General features: G+C 42.2%; 1 protein-coding gene across 2 annotated transcripts; it reads right to left on the reverse strand.

Annotated features, from left to right (window-relative positions):
• Positions 1–164: 164 nt before the first annotated feature.
• Positions 165–16,217, reverse strand: pkp3a (plakophilin 3a). Of its 2 annotated transcripts, XM_046393789.1 has the most exons (14): positions 16,075–16,217; positions 13,254–13,431; positions 9,938–10,029; positions 8,668–9,428; positions 7,414–7,537; positions 6,254–6,458; positions 4,750–4,924; positions 4,160–4,277; positions 3,896–4,060; positions 3,620–3,802; positions 3,372–3,525; positions 2,880–3,075; positions 2,608–2,695; positions 165–1,478 (listed from the first exon to the last, which is right to left on the reverse strand). In XM_046393789.1, the coding sequence occupies exons 1-14, from the start codon at positions 16,081–16,083 to the stop codon at positions 1,437–1,439; spliced, it is 2,490 nt and encodes an 829-aa protein (XP_046249745.1). In that variant the 5' UTR covers positions 16,084–16,217; the 3' UTR covers positions 165–1,436. The 2 variants fall into 2 exon arrangements, with proteins under 2 accessions (XP_046249745.1, XP_046249744.1); XM_046393788.1 differs by lacking the exon at positions 16,075–16,217 and having other exon boundaries at positions 13,254–13,750.
• Between the last annotated feature and the right edge of the window lie 1,687 nt (positions 16,218–17,904).

The raw sequence follows: 17,904 nt of genomic DNA on the forward strand, positions 1-17,904 counted from the left end.
AATAAGGGCGCAGCAGGGAAGGACAGGTATTGTTCCTGTCTGAGCAGGAGCAAATATGTAAACAGGGCGTGGCCGACATTTCATCACGCCAGTGTTGGCCCGTTACAGCCATAGCAGACGCTACAGCACACGCGTGAGGAAATGCTTATAAAATGACACTACAGTTCCATGTCTGTCTCTTTATTTGCTTTAAAAATATCCACATGATACATCTGCCTGCGTACAGCAAAAAGGCAGCCACAGAAACACATGGTGAGCATTTATCCAACAGCGCAGTAATAGTTACAGTTCCGAGATTTATCTGAGTTTGTGAACAAAACATTTTGTGAGAATATTTACAAGTTTCACAAACAGAATTTAACTCTTATATGTGCCAACAGAAATAAGTTTCGTTGGGGTCTCGATCTGAAAAGCAGCCACATTAAAAGACGGCAGATACTAAACAAGTGTTGTATTTGTTCAGAAAACAAAGTTAAGTGTTTCACTCCCAAACCATATATTAAAATAGAACAGTAGTTGTAATGGTATGTTAAAGAAAAATAAACAGACATAATGGTGCTAGTATGAGTTTTGTTTGACAAAGTGATTACAAATGTCACAAACAAACATTCTGTATGACAACAAGAAGATTCTGTCAGCTACAAAAAGCACATAACTAAAGACATGCACAATCCTTATTCCCTGATTTCTGAAACAAATCACATCCAAATTTCAGTAATTCTCTAAATTTAAATGGTTTACATTCCAAAATGACTATATGTTTTAGTTTTGACTCATATATAAACATATATTTATCTATCCAAAAATCACAAAATGCAAAGTTCATAGCCACAGTATAAAAAAAAACCCCATTTGATTTCTGCTTAAAAGACAAAGCAGTATTTACAAAAATGCCATGTTAGTACCACATTTGTTTTCGCTCATGCTGTAATTGAGGTGCAGCAGTGACACAATAACGCACACACGTCCACCATGCTGTCCATCAACAGGAAACTGTTTTCAGATGTCAGACACACAAATGGCTGCAGTTTCATCTCAACACATGTTGCACAGAGAGAAAAGAAACCCCTGATTCCACGCTAAAACATACAGTATTCAAACAAAGAGAGTAGATGGTTAAGGTGCATACATTTGCATCAGGGTCCATCAATAGTCCACCATACAGGATCCACATTTCTTGAAGTGTACTGACAGTTCATCAAGATTTTAAAAAAACAAACAAACAAAAAAAAAAAAACAGGAAGTCCATCCGGTCCATCATTTGTGTGTTCATGTTCTCATCACAAAGTACGGCACACAAAAAGTCAACCTATGTCATGTTTGAATAGAATAAAAGAGTCCATTTACTCTCGCACATCCGAGAAGGTTTCCTCCAGAAGGGGAGTGCAGGGCTGCTCACTGTTGTAGAAGTGAACTTGTAATACATTACCTTTGTTTTAGATCGTCATATCTACAAAGTCCTCTCTCTTATAACCTTTCTGTAACACAAAGAAACAAACATGTTATGGCGTTGTGTGTACTTTAATGAAGAATTTATTAAAATATGAATTCAAATGTAAACCAATGAGATGACAGCAACAGCTCCCTCTCTGTTGAAATTGGACCTGAAGTGACCTTTGAGCTCATAATACGACGCAGTCTATTTCAGAGTTATGCAATTCAGTGTTTAAATAGCTTAATGTTTTTGTGGATACTTTCTATAACATGTACCGAGGTGGTGCAAGCATCAGAGTATCACGTTAAAGTGTGTTTGAGTATTCGCTCTGCTGGAACATGTTCATTAGGAAATAAACTGAACGCCGCACCCTTGGGAGGGGCAAGCTGTAATCTGCGAAAGGCAGTAAACCTACCTGGCCCTGCCCAAGATGAGGAGGGGCATGACTGGGTGTGGGTGTGGGTGTGTGTGTGTGTGTGTGTGTGTGTGTGTGTGTGTGTGTGCTGAAAGATTAGCGTGAGATATACAGGCTCTGAACACGGGCCAACCACCTGATGATGGAATTACAGTGAAAGAGGAATGTCATCTGTCACACAGACACACACACACACATAATGTCTGTCACTCTCACTCTTTCACACACATATACAGATTTGAGAATGAAGGTGGGGCTCCATAAAGGCAAAGCTTTTCCACTGAGCTGGGATTTTTGTGTGGCAGTCAACATGCAGAAACAAGTGTTTTGTAAAGAAAAATGTGCTAAGTAAAACCAAGTTGGACGCGTTTTACGTTGGTGTATCTTTCTCATATTTTCTTCACTAAATTAAATATGACTATTAATGTGTGAAGTATGAGAAGTAAGTCGAAAGATGACGGAAAAAGGTTAAGCTTTAGTCATGCAAATATTGAGGGTTGTTTGAGATGATGTGCTGATGTGTTTTAAATCTTTAATAAGACATCAGTGTCATATAGTCTTGAATTTCTTGAATTTCTTGAATTTAAACACCTGAATTTCCCTCGGGATCAATAAAGTATCTATCTATCTATCTACAGTCATACATTTAATCTAAGTTGCAATCTAAGTTCAAAAAGTGTTTTTATGGCAGAACCATCTTTGTTTTCAACACACAAATTCACGATTCAAACCTGCTACTGTGCGAGAGTTTTCTTACATTTTTGTATGAGCTGTGCAGTTTCTTGTACTGGAACATGTTGCTGAGAACTGTGGCCGCTGCTTTCGCTGCTTTTGTCTTTCCAGAGCTAGAAAAAACAGATTCATCCAAGGTTAACATGGGGTACAAATAACCTCATGTGCACAGATATTTTGTGTAACATTCAACATGAAACGTCTTGCAAATGTATAAATTTCTGTATCAGGCTTCATGAAAGTACACCTCTAACTAGCACAGTATGTTTAACCAAAGGCCACCTCACACTCACTCACCTGCAGTCATGTGAGGTTTTGATGCCGACCAGTTTTGGCAGGCCATCAAAGAAGGTGATGTCTCTGGCAGCTACAGAGCTGCTGGTCACCAGGTTATTGAGAACACCACAGATGTTGACCACCACGTCGCTGGACGGCTCCTTCTGGTGTCCGTCAGCAGGAAGTTTGCTCACCAAGTTGTTCACCACCTTTGTAGCTGGTTAAACCAATAAGTAACATTAGGCTCATATGTTCAATTTTCACAATAAAATAATTCCTATTGGCAGCGGGGTTCTGCACAAATGCACAATTTTATTTTGTAAGTTTGAACAGTTTGATTGTTTCATGTGGAGGTATTATGTATTATTTTTTCTTTTGTTCCATCCACTAACAGTCATGTTGTTGCTCACTAATGTTGAAGTTTCCATGCACACAATTGGTGGCTTAAAAACTATATTTTCAAGGTAACTTTCCCAACACTGCCAAATAAGGATAAAATAAAGAAAGACTAACCCATGTCGTTCTTATCCCTAGCGTGGCGGGACAGATTTCGGAGTAAGCCTGTCAGAGAACGCAGCTCCAGGTCATTGTTGGTACGCAGAAGGTCCAGCAACACTGGCAGCACGCGCTCCTGCTCCAGAGCCACCCTGCTGAGCACCGAAGCCCACTGCCGGACAACGAGACAGAGACAAATTAGATATGGAACCTAGTCTGTAGGGTTTGAATGCTTTTTCAGGAGAAATAATGAACATGCCGCTTACCCTCTTGTCTCCAGCGGTGATGTTCTGCAGCGCTCCAGCAGCGGCCTCGCGGGTGGTGGAGTTTATCTCACACTGACGTAGCACACTGTTGTACACTCCCACGATCTGAGGGTGCCACAGCCACTCCATGCCCCTTGGCACCCGAGCAACCTCTGAGAAAATGAAGAGATCCTGGTTCTTGTTCTGTCAGGGGAAGAACAACAACAAGACAGCGTTGAGATGGATAGTCGGGACCATGTGCATAAAATGCTGAGGGTACGTCTCAGGTGTGCGTACATTTTTGGCTTTCCTGCTCTGAGGTGTAAAGCAGCCAATGGCATCACCCTTTCCTGAGCCCTCAGCTCTGGTTGGTCCTTCCAGGCGCATCAGAGCAGATGGAGGCATCTCACTGTAGAGCTGGTAGGAGAGGTTCCTCAGGATACACACTGCATTTTCAACCCCCTATAAACACACACACACACGTATGGACAAATGAACGTGTTGGACTAGATTTGGACAGATCCAGCAATATAAATTCAACTCAATCTCTTCTTGTCTCACCTTGTCTTCTGCCTTGCTGTCCTCACTGAAGGCCTTGATGTAGGTCACCAAAGAGTCCACTAGTCCAGTTGTTTCTCTCATCATCTGACGGGTCTTCTCATTCACAGAGCTCAGATTCCTGAGAGCACACAGATCAAGTGCCAGGTCAGAGAGGTATTTCAGGTACAGTTCGGTCGGAAATCGTGCATACAGGAGGAGTGTGTTCCCTCTCCAGTCACAGTGCAGCGGAAATAAAGCATTAAAGTACTCATTTCACCAGGACACTGAAAAACCAGGAGCAGGAAGCATTTCATATATTTCCCCCAAATAGCAACTGATTAGGTGATAAAAAAAAAAATGCTCCATTGATAAGAAGAGCAGAAGCAAAGCAGCTGAAGACTGGAGTGACATCGATTTTGGCAACAACAACGAAAAGTGACGGTAAAAGGGAAGGGTGTGGTAAAAGCTCCTGTAGCTGAGACATGCCAAAACAAGTTCCCAAAACGTGACCATGAGAGGGAAAAAAAAATAAAAAATCACACACAGGTGAACCAATGAGAAATACATTTTAACAAAGGAGCACGTTGCAACCACAGAGGGACGATGTGCACCTGAGGCATCCCGTGGTGTTGTGGAAGATCTCTGCCTCAGAGGGAGACAGATTGATGTCCTCAGAGTCTCTGCTGCCTGACAGAGGGATGAGGATCTTCTCAGTCAGATCAGGAAGTGTCTCCTTGGCCAGTTTCTGCTTCAGGTTGTCTTTGGACGAAAGGTTCCAAAAGATACCTGTACATATACACACAAAGGGAGTGTGAGCACAACCCACATTTATGCCTCATTTTGAATAACTAATCATTATTTCACATTTATTTCAGTTTAAATGAATAGTCCAACATTTTAGGAGACAGATTTATTGGTTTCTTTCAGAGAGTTAGATGAGAAGATCACTCTCTTGTCATTCCCTTCAGTAGGAACCTACACCCAACTGCTTGTTAGCTTAGCATGAAGACTGGAAATGGGGAAATAGCTCGCCTACCTCTGTCAAAGATGAATCCAACAAAAACTGCCTACTAGCATCTCTAAAGCTCACAAGGTAACACTTCACAGCACGTCAGTTTAATCTTCTCAGAAAGCTTTTGTTCAAATGAAAGCCAGGTTTACGACCTTTGGACCAAGTCAGGCTAAATATTTCCAAATTGGTGCTAAACTAAGCTAACTGGCTGTAGCTTCATATTTGTTTTACAGCCTAACTTTCAACAACAAAGAGAAATAAGGGTATTTCCTAAAATGTTGAAATATTCTAAAACATTTATGACACACAAATTCCTTTCAAAATCTTTAGACACACTCAAATGAAGACGAAACAGTAGTTCGCACGATGCGGGCAAGATAAGACCTCTGTGTCACATTTTGGCAAGCTACAAGGAAAAAACTGCACTCTGTTATCTATCACAAGTTTTTACCGAAAACACAACACCAACATGACTGTTTCTTAGTGATCCAACAGTTATGATTCAAGGTGTGACAGCTCAAAGTAAAACGTGTCAAAGCCTTTGCTCATGAAAAGGAGTGGCAGATAAACTGTTGGTCCACAGGTTCAAACATCTCCAACAACCTCCCTTATTCTCCTCTTCACATACCCTATAGAAACAACTGAAGCTCCCCCTCCTTCTCTGTAATTACTTAGACACACTACATGCTTTGAAAATCTGTACACTATGGAGGTACAAAATCCATTTCCTGAAATTTCGGTCCGCACTTCTGCTGACATCAGATAACAGTGAATGGTAGACAAACAAACAGCAAAACTTGACTGAAATAAAGAATATTGTTTCTCACATCTCCTGGTAAAAATGAAACTAACCTAAACTCTGACTTAAGTTACTGTAAATCCTCATAATCTGTGGATTCTTGTGTGTCTGGTTAAAACTTGCCACCATCCTGCTATTTGTTTGGTGTGGATTATATCGATTTCAGGCTGCTGCTCCCTCAGAGAACTACAAGGACACCACTGCCAAGATCACGTTGCATCCAAATAATGTGGCTACCTAATTTACATTCATTTTACTTGACGCAAAGCAAGCAGTGCAACATCTGAACTCGTGATTTTCCTACCCGTGATGTTTTTGCGGAGCTCATCGTCGGGCTCCTTGAGCGCCTCGACCAGCTCAGGGATGCCGCCCTCTTCGATCAGGGCCACCTTGTTGTCCATGTTCTCGTAGATGAGGTTGCGTGTGGCCCCAGTGGCAAAACGCTGCACTTCCTGGTTTTCACTGTTGAACAGCTTCACCAACTCAGCAATGCCCTTCAAGCGACGCACCTGGAGACGGGATGGCAGGAAAAAAGCTCGCTTAGGATTTGTACATTTTTGCTAAAATTGCCAGTTTTGTCCTTTGATAACCACCTTTCAAATTATTCTAACTTTAGGCTTCTATCTTCAGAAAATCTGTGTTGTCTCAGTATGATCCCATTCATTTCACTGTCCCAAAGCTGGATCCTTGGAGCACTGCTGGCAGCTGCAGTATATTTTTAATCTTTGAGGATTTACCAAATTCTGACATATTCTAAAATTCCAAAATTTGGGAAATACACTTACCATTCATTAATTTCTTGATGAGAGTTCAATAAGAAGATTAAATTTAACTCTCACATCAGTGCCGTGAGTATTTCTAAGGTGCTGAGATTATCTTACAACATTGGACAGATGAGATCCAGGTGAGCTCTGTTTTCAGTCTTAATGCTAAGCTTGGCTAACCAGCTGCTGGCTGTAACTTCCCTACTCCTCTCATGTAACTCTCAGCAAGAAAGTGAACAGGCTGATTCCTCAAAATGTCGAACTATTCCTTTTGATATGAAAACATCTGGATCTCTTTTCAGAGACCTCATTGGCTGAACTGCAAACAGCTCACAAGAGGCTGTATCCTCAGAGCTGAAAATAACCTCGACAAGCTGAAAGGCACACGGCTAAACTAAGCAACTGAGCCGCCATAACAGTGTGTCACGTAAGATAAGAGTTTTAATCTCTACTGTGTATATGCCATTTAGCACATACGGAGGACAGAGTTCAGACATTTTTGCAGCGATGACAAAAGCTGAGCAACATGTGGAACATCTGGAGCATACCAGAGCAGAAGCAGGACTAACAGAAATGGAGCAACATCCGTCAGTGGATGCCTGCACTTGAAGGGAAAACAATCTTCATGACTGAGTTTCTAAATAAGGGAACACACAGAGGAAAGACCCAGAGGAATTCTAACCACAAGTTTAATCTGTACCTCGACTTTGGCGTCACTGTCATTGTAACACTCATGTTGAATGTAGGCGGCACCCAGGACCTGCAGTTCAGGGTCGGACTCTCTCAGGTGTTGCACTGCTGTGGGCATGTCCAGGGCGTTGATCCTAGCGAAGGAGCAAATGAACAAATTCAACCAAAGAATCTAAAACATTTAATTATATAATCACCCCGCTGCTATGTGTGGTTGCACGCAATATGTCTTTTGGATGTTTGAATGAAAATAAAACGCAGCCACAATAATAATTCATAGATGATTTGTTTATCAGCAAAAGTCAGCTTTTTGAATTTCTTCCAAATGACATAGTGGTCTGCAAGTCCGCTCAGCTAATCACATGCTGTGGGATGTGTGAAATGTGAGGTCTGAATAGGAGCTGCCACACCCAAAACCAGTCCTGCCGCTATAGGGCCACCTCCCAGTCCATAGCTCTTAGGGAATAGACCATTCACATCATTCAAACACACACACACACACCCTCTCTAAAACCTGACACATGAAAGTTGTGACACCATGAAACTGGTGCATCCCTTTCACTTGAAAGTAAATGACGCTCATAAAAAATACAACAAACTGAGTCACCAGGATTATTCACTATTTTTCTTAATGTCAACAAATCCCATGACAGGATCAAAACCAGTAACGTGTTAGTCCCTCTCTTTTTACTGTCCTGTTCTCAGCACCAAACCTCTTTGTTCCCACTGTGGACATAAAACTTAAGAAAGTTTAACTTTTAAAAAAGGCTTGATAATTTCCTATCTGTTTGGTTTTTAAGCAAATGCTACTTGTTGGGGGGGGGGGTTTCAACAGTGAGTTAAAACACATTTTGTGTGCTAAGCAGGCAGCAGGAAAGTGAATGTGGGATTAAGTCAAAATAAACTAAACAGTTCTCGTATTCATTGTAATAAAGAGACACAAAGGTGTAGATTATGGGTGCACAAAGACTCTCTGTGGCACGGAAGATGAAGCTACTACATATCAGGTTTCTTAACACAGACAACACTTATCAGTAGGATCACTTTAGGATTGTGTAGGATTTAATGACAAGAGTAAAGTTACATGTCAAACCTACTCTGAGTTATTCATCTCAGTCAACATTAACGAGTACTCAGGTTTGTTCTTGAGGTTGAGCAGTCAGGCGAAATCTAACCACTCAATAATAATGAAAGAATATGTAATATACCCAGTGCTCACAATGAAAATATCATGATGACTCTGTTAGTCATGTAAGCTTCTCACCCGCTGAGGTTGCCCATGCTGGCCCCCATCGCCATCTGCCCGCCATAGATGTCCACGCCCCTGCCCACACTCTGCATGCTTTTAATAGACATGGCACGGGACAAGGGACGCTGCATTGTGAGGTTCCCCTGGGAAGCAGAGGACACTCCGGATGCGATGAACCCTCTGTCCACTCGGTCAACTCCTCCGCCATAGTTGCTCCCACCTGAGGAGATTGGGCGCTGCATGGCCCCAGACATGGAGCCCATGCTCATCCGGTTTCGGTTTGTAATCCTGCTGATGGTGCGGTGAGCTGGGCCCTTGAAGGAATGCTGCTGGGCGATCTCCATCTCTTCTCCTGCCACCCCTCCACCACGGACAAGAGTGCCACTAAGAGATCGGCGCATGGGTGCTACGAAGGTCATGGATCCTCCTTGCCTCACCTGGCTGGTGTAGCCATTGGTTGCACTTTGAGCATACTGCCGGCTGAAGGTGGCGTCCCGGTCGGAGACCAAGCTGCCAGCATCGCTGCCATCAACCATCCAGGATCCAGGATTCACCTGTGCTGTATGCTGCCGCACTGCATGCATGGACAAGGGCTGTGTTTCCATCTGGCTCTGCTGTCTGATGGTCCCCTGGTAGCCTCCCAGCCTCATGTCTTCTCGATACATACCACCACCACCACCTAACCCTCCACCCCCGACACTGATCCTGTGCAACTGGCCCATGTCTGGGCCAGCAGACATGCAGCTGAAGCCTGACCTCTGGGAGACGCGTGGACCCTGAGGATGGGGAGATGAGAAGTAACCGTTACAATCAAATGTGTAGCCAGAGTTATTCATTGTGCTCTAGTGAACTGTACGTGTGGATGAATTTGTCTCACTGCACATGGACAAAAACGGTTTCTAACTTTGATCATTGCAGAGTGACATCCATTTGGGTAACACCTATTTCATATACAAAAATACAATTCATTTTGGAGCAAAGGACTCAAATATAAAATGTCGACAAACTTGACATCTGTGGTACAAAGCCAGTTGGTTCCTGTTAAAGGGAGGAATCTAGAGGGTGGACTTTAAAACCCTGAGCTGATTTCATCACAGTCTAATGTGAAATACCACACATGCTGAGTCTCCTGGGTGAGCCACTGTGACACCAGCAGAGAGGCATTGATGGAGTTTGTTTTTCTTCTAGGGCATCCAGTTAAATGTCACGTTACACGATCAGCTCAATATTTCCAGGTTATGCGTCAATACACGTTAAAACAGGGAGATAGTGCTGTGGTACTCACCATTGTCCTGGAGCCTGAGTACACATAGGACGATTTAGAGGTGAAAGCCGGGCTGTAGGTCTGATATTTCATTGTTGAAGAACCACCATAGTCTGGAAGAAAACATAATAATAACTGAATAAAACATCTAATGCCACATCAGTGACACGACTGTTACAAACTGTATGTGACTGACATGTAGCATGTTCACCTTTAAAGGTTCTCACCTTTAATGGGAAATTTCTTTGTTTTTTAAATTACATTTTTTTCAACTTGTCTTAAAACAATACTCAGACACTGATACGTATGTTGAAAGAGTTTCTGCTTGCTGTAATCATTCCTCCTGTTCATACCAGCCATTAAATGTTTGTGAGGAAAAAAAATGCACAGTCCTGTTCCATGCAATAAATAAATAAATATTCCAGAAGCGACTACGAGGGTTCAACATGAGACCAAAAAAATGCGAGCCAATCCTTTAATTATTTTCTTAGCAACCTGATGCACACGTTAAACTTTATAGCAAAATCTCGACGTGCAAAAACTAAACGTGAAAAATGGTTGTGAATGTAGAGCAAAAATATTCTTTCATTCTTTAAAATGTTGAGATACTGCTAGAAACAATCACTTCTACGTCTATTTTAGCCATTTCTAGTCATTTAGTCACTTCAGCTAAAAAGTGACATCAGCACCACATGGGGACCGTCAAACACACAAACACACAAACACAAGCTTTTCAACAGATTCAGGCAGAAACAACACAAACACAATCAGGCAGCTGCTCTGTTCATCTTTTATTCTGTGTTCACTATTGTCCATATGCATCAGTAGTTACTTTCACTCTTTGTAAACCATCTTTAGTAATAAAGTTGACTCAGCTTGACTCAGCTTGACTCAGCCTACGTCAGCCAAGAAAACGCCTTTAATGCTATTTGTTGTGTGGGCCGTTCAGTGAGCTTTGCCACATACATAAATAATATATGGCACCAAAACAGCCCCAAGAAACAATGACAAGCCTTTCACAAAGCTTTCCAAATTAAAACATACATTAAAAACCCTTCTCCAACAACCTCCATTTCCAATGTGAGCAGAGGTGGGAGGTGAACTGTAGAGCACACACACACCAAACCAGTTGGGTAAAGATGAGACTGACACATTACATCTTTTGGCTCAGCTCCAGCCCAGCTCTGACAACAACCAGCACACCTTAACAGCACACAGAAAACACACCTCGAAAACTCCTTCAGCGAGAAAACTGAACGTTTTTCAACCTCTGTTTGAAAAATGAACACTGTCATAAAGTCAAGATTTCGCACGCACACACACACACAGAGTTTGTGCTGAGACTTGTCCACCTGTAAGCACCAGTCGCTGCCATAAACGCACAGCAGCTGTACGGGGAGGCGGCGTTCCTTGCAGAATCATCTGGGTGTTTTCCTCAAACACACATGCATTCAGTTTTTTTCCCCTTTTTGCCTTTTCTTTTTATTGGCACTCAAACGTTCATAATGAACTTTACCAAAGCTTTACTAAGCCACATAAATGGCATCAGTGCCTGTTGGGTTACACAGATTTCAACAGAGGGTGGATATATGACATACAGCATACTATGTTTACCTCCCAGCAAAGCCCGCGTCACAGGACAGAAGGAGGTGACAGTGTAAAACATCTCGTCTCGTCTACTTTTACGTATAATGTTGGCCACGTTTTGCCAAAAGTGTCTGCCAACAATATCGGAGGTGAAAACAGACAGTGACCCATTTAACAGACGTGTTGTGTGTCCCTCTACATTCCAGCCATTAAAAATGGCACGAACACTATGTTTGTCTGAGGTCGGTATTCTTGGCGCCTCGGGGAAATGCTTAAACTAGAAGAGTGAGAAAAAGATTCTTCTTTCAGAGGCCGTATAAGCAAGGACCCAACGTCAAACTGCTCCTGGCACTTTGGGAGGGTATTATGAATGATGGGACAAGAAGGAATTCATGCTTCATGAATCAAGCAGGTGCGCAGCTTTCAGTCACGTTTCAAAAACAACCCAAGAACGAGTTCATGTGCAGCTCTCACTTGACACTAAATCATCTCCTTAACCACATCAGAACATTAAATGTGTCGTAATGATATTGTAAACTAATTCCGAGCTCTCCTGGAAATGTTTCATTTCCCCTGTGGGAGCTTACACAACATTCCCACTGTGACTGTTTGTGTGTCAACGAGGCTCAGACAGACACCGTTTGAAAATGTGACGTCTCCGAACGGACGACACCACAGCTGGTTCTCACGACACTGTCATCTCCAAGGTATCTCCAACCCTTACCTATTAAAGCTGGGCAAGACCTGAAACCCAATCCCACAGAGGGCGGCTTTCACCTCAGTCTGCTATCAGAGAGATTCATGAAAGCAGCACTTGTCTGGGCCTGTTACACATTAACCCTATGTCATATGCACGTACACAGTGTGCAGCACTGTAAGATAGCTGCTGAACGACGCTTTGGCTCAGGTTCAACTGCTACAAACCTGCAGGGCAGCTGAATGGACGAATTCTCTGATGAGCTGATGAGAAACAAAGTCTAGAGGCATGCAGCACAGACAAGACACGCACTTGAAAATAAAAGCTGTTAAAGTGATCTGAGTCATTCTGGGAAACTACAAGCTGAGTCCCAGTAAAACAGATAAATGAGAAAGTAACCTTGAGAACTGAAACTCCAATACTCAGTTGATGGTTCAAATCGTCAAATTTTATGAAACTGGATTAATCGTTTAAAATTCTTGAGCAAATAATGGCAACACAAATGAATATTTATGAATATTTTAAGGTTTTAAACTGACAAATTAAAACGTCGCAGGTGTCACAAGGGGCTCCAGAAATGTGTCATATCCATGAGTGAAGTACTTAGTAGAATACTAAATACTACACTCTAAATACTTCATAGTAAAAATGGAAAAGTGAACCTTGAAGGAAGTTTATTTTTCAAAAAAACACATGCAGAACCATAACAGTTTCACCACAAGGGATGTTCAATATCTGATGCCTAATACTGCAGCTCTTCACGGCCAATTAGAAAAAATCCAAAGCTCGTCAAAGTTCGGTTTTATTTCTGTTATTTGGAGTAAAGCCAAAAGAAACGGGATTAAACGCGTGACAGGACTAACTGGAGCAAAACGAGGACCATCTTTCAGGCTATAAACTCCGCACTACAGGCAGACGATGACACCTGTACCTGTGTGAGCTCTTCGAGTGCTTTTACCTTTAGCAGTTCTCAGCTCATTGTGCGCACTTCACATTAAATAAAGCCAGTACGGATCCTCGAAAGGGTGTGTTAAGAGACTTTTTGATGGTTACCTGACATGGCGTGGTGTGAAACTGATCCGTTCTGACGCGGAAGTGTAGACTTCTCCGCGAGTCTCATCTGGACCTGCTGCTGGACGCGCCGGGCTTTGGCTATCTCATCCGACACGGAGGTCCCGTTCCCGAGCTGGATATCCGACGGGAGTCCGTAGGTAGTGACCGAGGTGTTGGGCTGTAAAGCGGACAAAAACACATGTTCTGAAGCCATGGCGCTCATGGTGACAAGTTAAGAAGTCCGGGACCGAATAAAAAATGGTGTGGACAAGCCGTTTGCGCAGCTGAAACTGCGCGGAGATCGCAGAGCGGCGCTTTGGGCGAGGAGAACTGCGAATCAGCAGGAGGTGGAGCCTCGGAGAGCAGACTACAGAGTACCTGACCTCACAGGTGCCCCCCTCCTCCTCCTCCTTCTTCGTTTACTTCTTTTTGGAGGTCTCGCGGTAATTACTATCCTAAACATGGCCGTAGCGCGTGCCCCTGGACACAGTCTCACAGGTCCACGTTTTTAAAGTCGTGTAATTAGACCGATAGCTCTCATTAAACCAAATCTTGTGCCCTCCGCACACTCTAACACACGGTCGACGCTTGCCTGTACTTGCCCACTTTTCAGTCACTGACTCACAGCTGTGCTGGTCTGCAGATAAGACTGAATCACATTTCTCCTGTTTCTATTCAGATAAACGTTTTTCACAAAACACTCAGTACACCCCTTTATCCCGTTCTCCTTTATACTTCTACTCCACTACGATTCACAGCGAAATACTTTACTTTTTACTCCACTGCTTTTATTCGACTGCTTTAGTTTTAAGCTGAAGTTTTTAAGAAAACACACAATTAGCTTATAAATGTGAGGTGCTCTTAAAGGTTAAATTAGCCATCAGTTTAATAAAGTACTCAAAGCTCCACCTCCAGCAACTACAACAGCAAAATGTTACTTAGACATAAATGCACCATTGAAGTTTATCTGCTGTTGTAGATAAACTACTACTGTTTATCTCGAGTATAAAATCTTCATGGACAGTGTGGGCTTTTAGAAAAATGTTAAACATACTTTAGTATAATTTAACATTACAACAAGCTGAATGTTTTGATTTATCATGAAATACATTACACTCATGTGATCTCAACATTAAAATACAAGCAAAGATCCGTCTTGTAACAGGGTTAAACAGTGAAAGGGACAAACCACTAGCAACAAAGAGCTAATCCGCTAACAATACGATGCCACAAATCATCCAGCGCTGTTTACAATAGTGAAATGTAACTAATCTTGAGATACTGCAACTTTACTTGAGTATTTCCATGTTGTGTTACTTTATACTTCTGCTCCACTACATTTATTAGACATTAGTTACTTTGCACATTCAAATTATTAACACAAGATATAAATCAACAGCTAAACAATGGAAAACCTCAGCAGATAAAGTATACGATATGGACAAAAGTATAAGTACTCTTTACTCTTGAATTCAGGTGTGGTATGGGGCTGTTTTCAGGCCCCTTACTTCCAGCGAAGATAAAAGCTTCAGCATACCAAGACATTTTGGACATTTTGCTGTGCTTCCAACTTTGTGGCAACAGTTTGTTGAAGGCCCTTTTCTATTCCAGTATGACTGTGACCCAGTGCACAAAACAAGCTCCGTAAAGACAGAGTCCTGACTTCAACCCCATCCAACACTTTTGGGATGAACTGGAGATTGTGAGCCAGGCCTTTTGATCCAACATCAGTGTCTGCCTCCCAAATGCATGAATGGGCACAAACTACCACAGAAAATCCACAAAATCTTGTGGAAATCCTTCACAGAACCGTTGAAGCTGTCATAGCGGCAAAGCTCTCTATGTGTTTAGAATGTAATGTTTATTTTGTTGTAATGGTCAGGTGTCCCAATACTACTGTCTATATAGCGTAATTGAAATTAGCTTAGCTTTGACCAACTGTCATATCAAAGTGATGAATGTGCCTCACCATTTGTAATTCAGTGATATAACATATATGATTTGAGATTCATATATGTTATAGCACTCTGCATAATCACTACTTTTACATTTTCTTACGTTAAGTATATTTCAATGCAAGCACTTCTGTATTTTTACTTAAGTCAGATTTAAAGATTGTTGTAAACTTTCTGCTTCAGTGTGCAGCACTAAAGGCCTCTGAGCTCTCGACAGTTTGAGAGCTTTGTCTCTGATGTTTTCACAAATTAATGGGACATTAAGTTCAATCTTGCAAATGACGATAAGTATGAATGGATGACTGTTGCAAGGTGTGTTACAGTCTAACTCTATTATTAAGTGGGAGCCACACCTAAGTTTTATCTGGTTTGTTTTATGTGAACTTAGCAACGATGAGTCACTGCCAATGCAAAAGCGATATGATGCGTGGGAGTCTGCATGTCTGTGTCTACCTTAATACCAGTTGAGCGTATTAAAAGCAAAACATTGTTGGAGCAAAGTAAACATCTCCATTCAACTGGATCAAAGTTTAAATGAATATTTCCTATCTAACTCATTACCTTCTTTAGTTCATATGCACCAGAGCTGAAAAACAATACATGACTTGCTTACAGCCTATTTAAAGCTTATTCAGTCTTGCAATTGCTCCCCCCTCCCCAAAAGCAGCTGAGCATTTTATTTTCCCAGACCAGATTAGATAAAGTTTAAACCGAAGCGGATGACCATTCACCTCCTCCTTCCTCCGCACATCATCACCCGCGAAAGCACCTCTCATTTTCTTCACACTCCTTTTAAAGTCTGTCCACACCGAATTCACCCTCACTGTCACAGCACATTTGTAGAAACAGTATACATTTGCACTCACCATTACCATTGAGCCTGTGTTAACTGCAGATGTTCTCCTCTCTGATGTCGGCCACCTGCTCGTCTCTGCAGGTGATCTGAATCTGATGGAATATTAGATAGCAATAAGAGTTATATGCACAGACACCGCCCTAAAAATTACTGTTCTCCCCTGGATTGTTCTCTCCTGGATTTTAGGTAAATGCACAGCATCTGCAAAACAAAGAGATGAGTCAAAGGAAAGTATGACACCACAGGGTGTGGACAGAGAACAGTGTGACTGTGACATACAGGAGCAGAGTGAAAAGACTAAACACCTTTTCCGTTGTGCTGTAGCTTTTCTGCTGAGGAAGAGGAAGGTCTTCATGGGATGTGAGATCAAGCTTTTCACATTATGGATTTACACATTACACTTTATTTATGGTGTGCGATTTGCTGATTATTAATAAGGGTGTTGCAACATGTCATAGATGACGCAGTCAGCTTACCAGAACAGCTGTATTACTGAATTATCCGCCCAGTTTGGACGAACAGGGCGACAGAAAATAGCCTAAAGGTTACTGACTCAGGGCAATGTGTGTGTGTGTGGTGTGTGTGTGTGTGTGTGTGTGTGCGTGTGTGTGTGTGTCAGAGAGAGTGATTTCATGGGAGAGCGAGAGTGACAGCCTCGTACTGCTTACTATCTCATGCGTCAGCCAGCTGTCTGTTTGTGGTAATCTCTGAAACCACGGTCTACAGTACTATAAGATGTTCACATGTTCACATGTTCACCCTCACAGAGGTTGCAGAGGGAATAAAGCAGCGGATTTGGAGGAGTTATGAGATGCACGGGCAGACTGAAGGAGACATTTTGTGAGTGAACCAGGTCTCTCAGGTGCCGCTGCTGTTGTTTCAATACCAAACCTGGACTTGAGTTGGAGAGTAACTGTCATACTCCACCCTGACACTCCTCTCCCTCTCACATTGTTTCTCCAGCTCCAAGCAATAAGTACATTTTGCTTGTAATATACAGCTATCTATAAATGTACAGTATTCTGCCAATAAGAAATGTTAAAATGCCCACTGATGCCTTTTGCCCCTCAGCCCGTGCCTGGTCAGGTTGATCAGTATTAATCAATCTACAAGAGCAGTTTAGGTTATCAGCCAAAAATCCATTAATCACTTTCCTTTGTTTAACTGGATCTGTCTGCTGTTTGGTGCTGAGCAGGTGGTGTGCAGCAGGTTTGTAGAGCTGAGCAATCCTACACATTGATGTTACTTGTGTTTTGAGTCAGTTGAACATTACAAAGGTCTGTCTCCTTGTAAGATGTTCAAGTTGAACTTAGAATTAAATAAGCAGAATTTGGTTTTAGTGCTTCATAAGAAGTACTGATAACTCCATGCGGATATAGAACATGTAAAAATCCATTGTATTTATACAATGGATATATATGTTCATAATTATTTTAAAAATCAGAAAAAGCTGTGAAGTATCTATTAAAGAAGGTCTGGACTTCCCAGGACCCCAAACAAAAATTAGGATAAAGATCTGCTGCTGCACTCTTCATTACCTGGAGGCCAGATGAGCAGCACCAAAATATAAACAGTCGCCGTAATGGAGGTAAGCGGATATATAAGAGCTCCAAGATTTACAGTCTGTATGTAACTGGTGATTGCTTAATGCACGCATACGCGATTGTTGAACATCTCGTTACGTGTTATACACAGCCGTAACAGCCTCAGCTCATCTGATTTCTAAACCTTGGCTGTAGGGATTCATTCACATTTATGGTCGTGATAAGACCTGACTGCCAGTGGGTGTTCCAGTCCATCCCAAAGGTCTTGGATGGGCTTGAGCTCTGGAGATCAATCA

The sequence above is a fragment of the Scatophagus argus genome, chromosome 7, assembly GCF_020382885.2.
Source record: "Scatophagus argus isolate fScaArg1 chromosome 7, fScaArg1.pri, whole genome shotgun sequence".
Classification (NCBI taxonomy): Eukaryota; Metazoa; Chordata; class Actinopteri; family Scatophagidae; genus Scatophagus; species Scatophagus argus.

Coding starts and splice junctions, on each gene's coding strand:
- pkp3a (XM_046393788.1), bottom strand. CDS start 13,476: ATGAGCGCCATGGCTTCAGAACATGTGTTTTTGTCCGCTTTACAGCCC. Junction 4,278..4,749: donor AACACCACGGGATGCCTCAG/GTGCACATCGTC, acceptor GTGTGCTCTCAG/GAATCTGAGCTCTGTGAATG. Junction 4,061..4,159: donor ACAGCAAGGCAGAAGACAAG/GTGAGACAAGAA, acceptor GTGTGTTTATAG/GGGGTTGAAAATGCAGTGTG.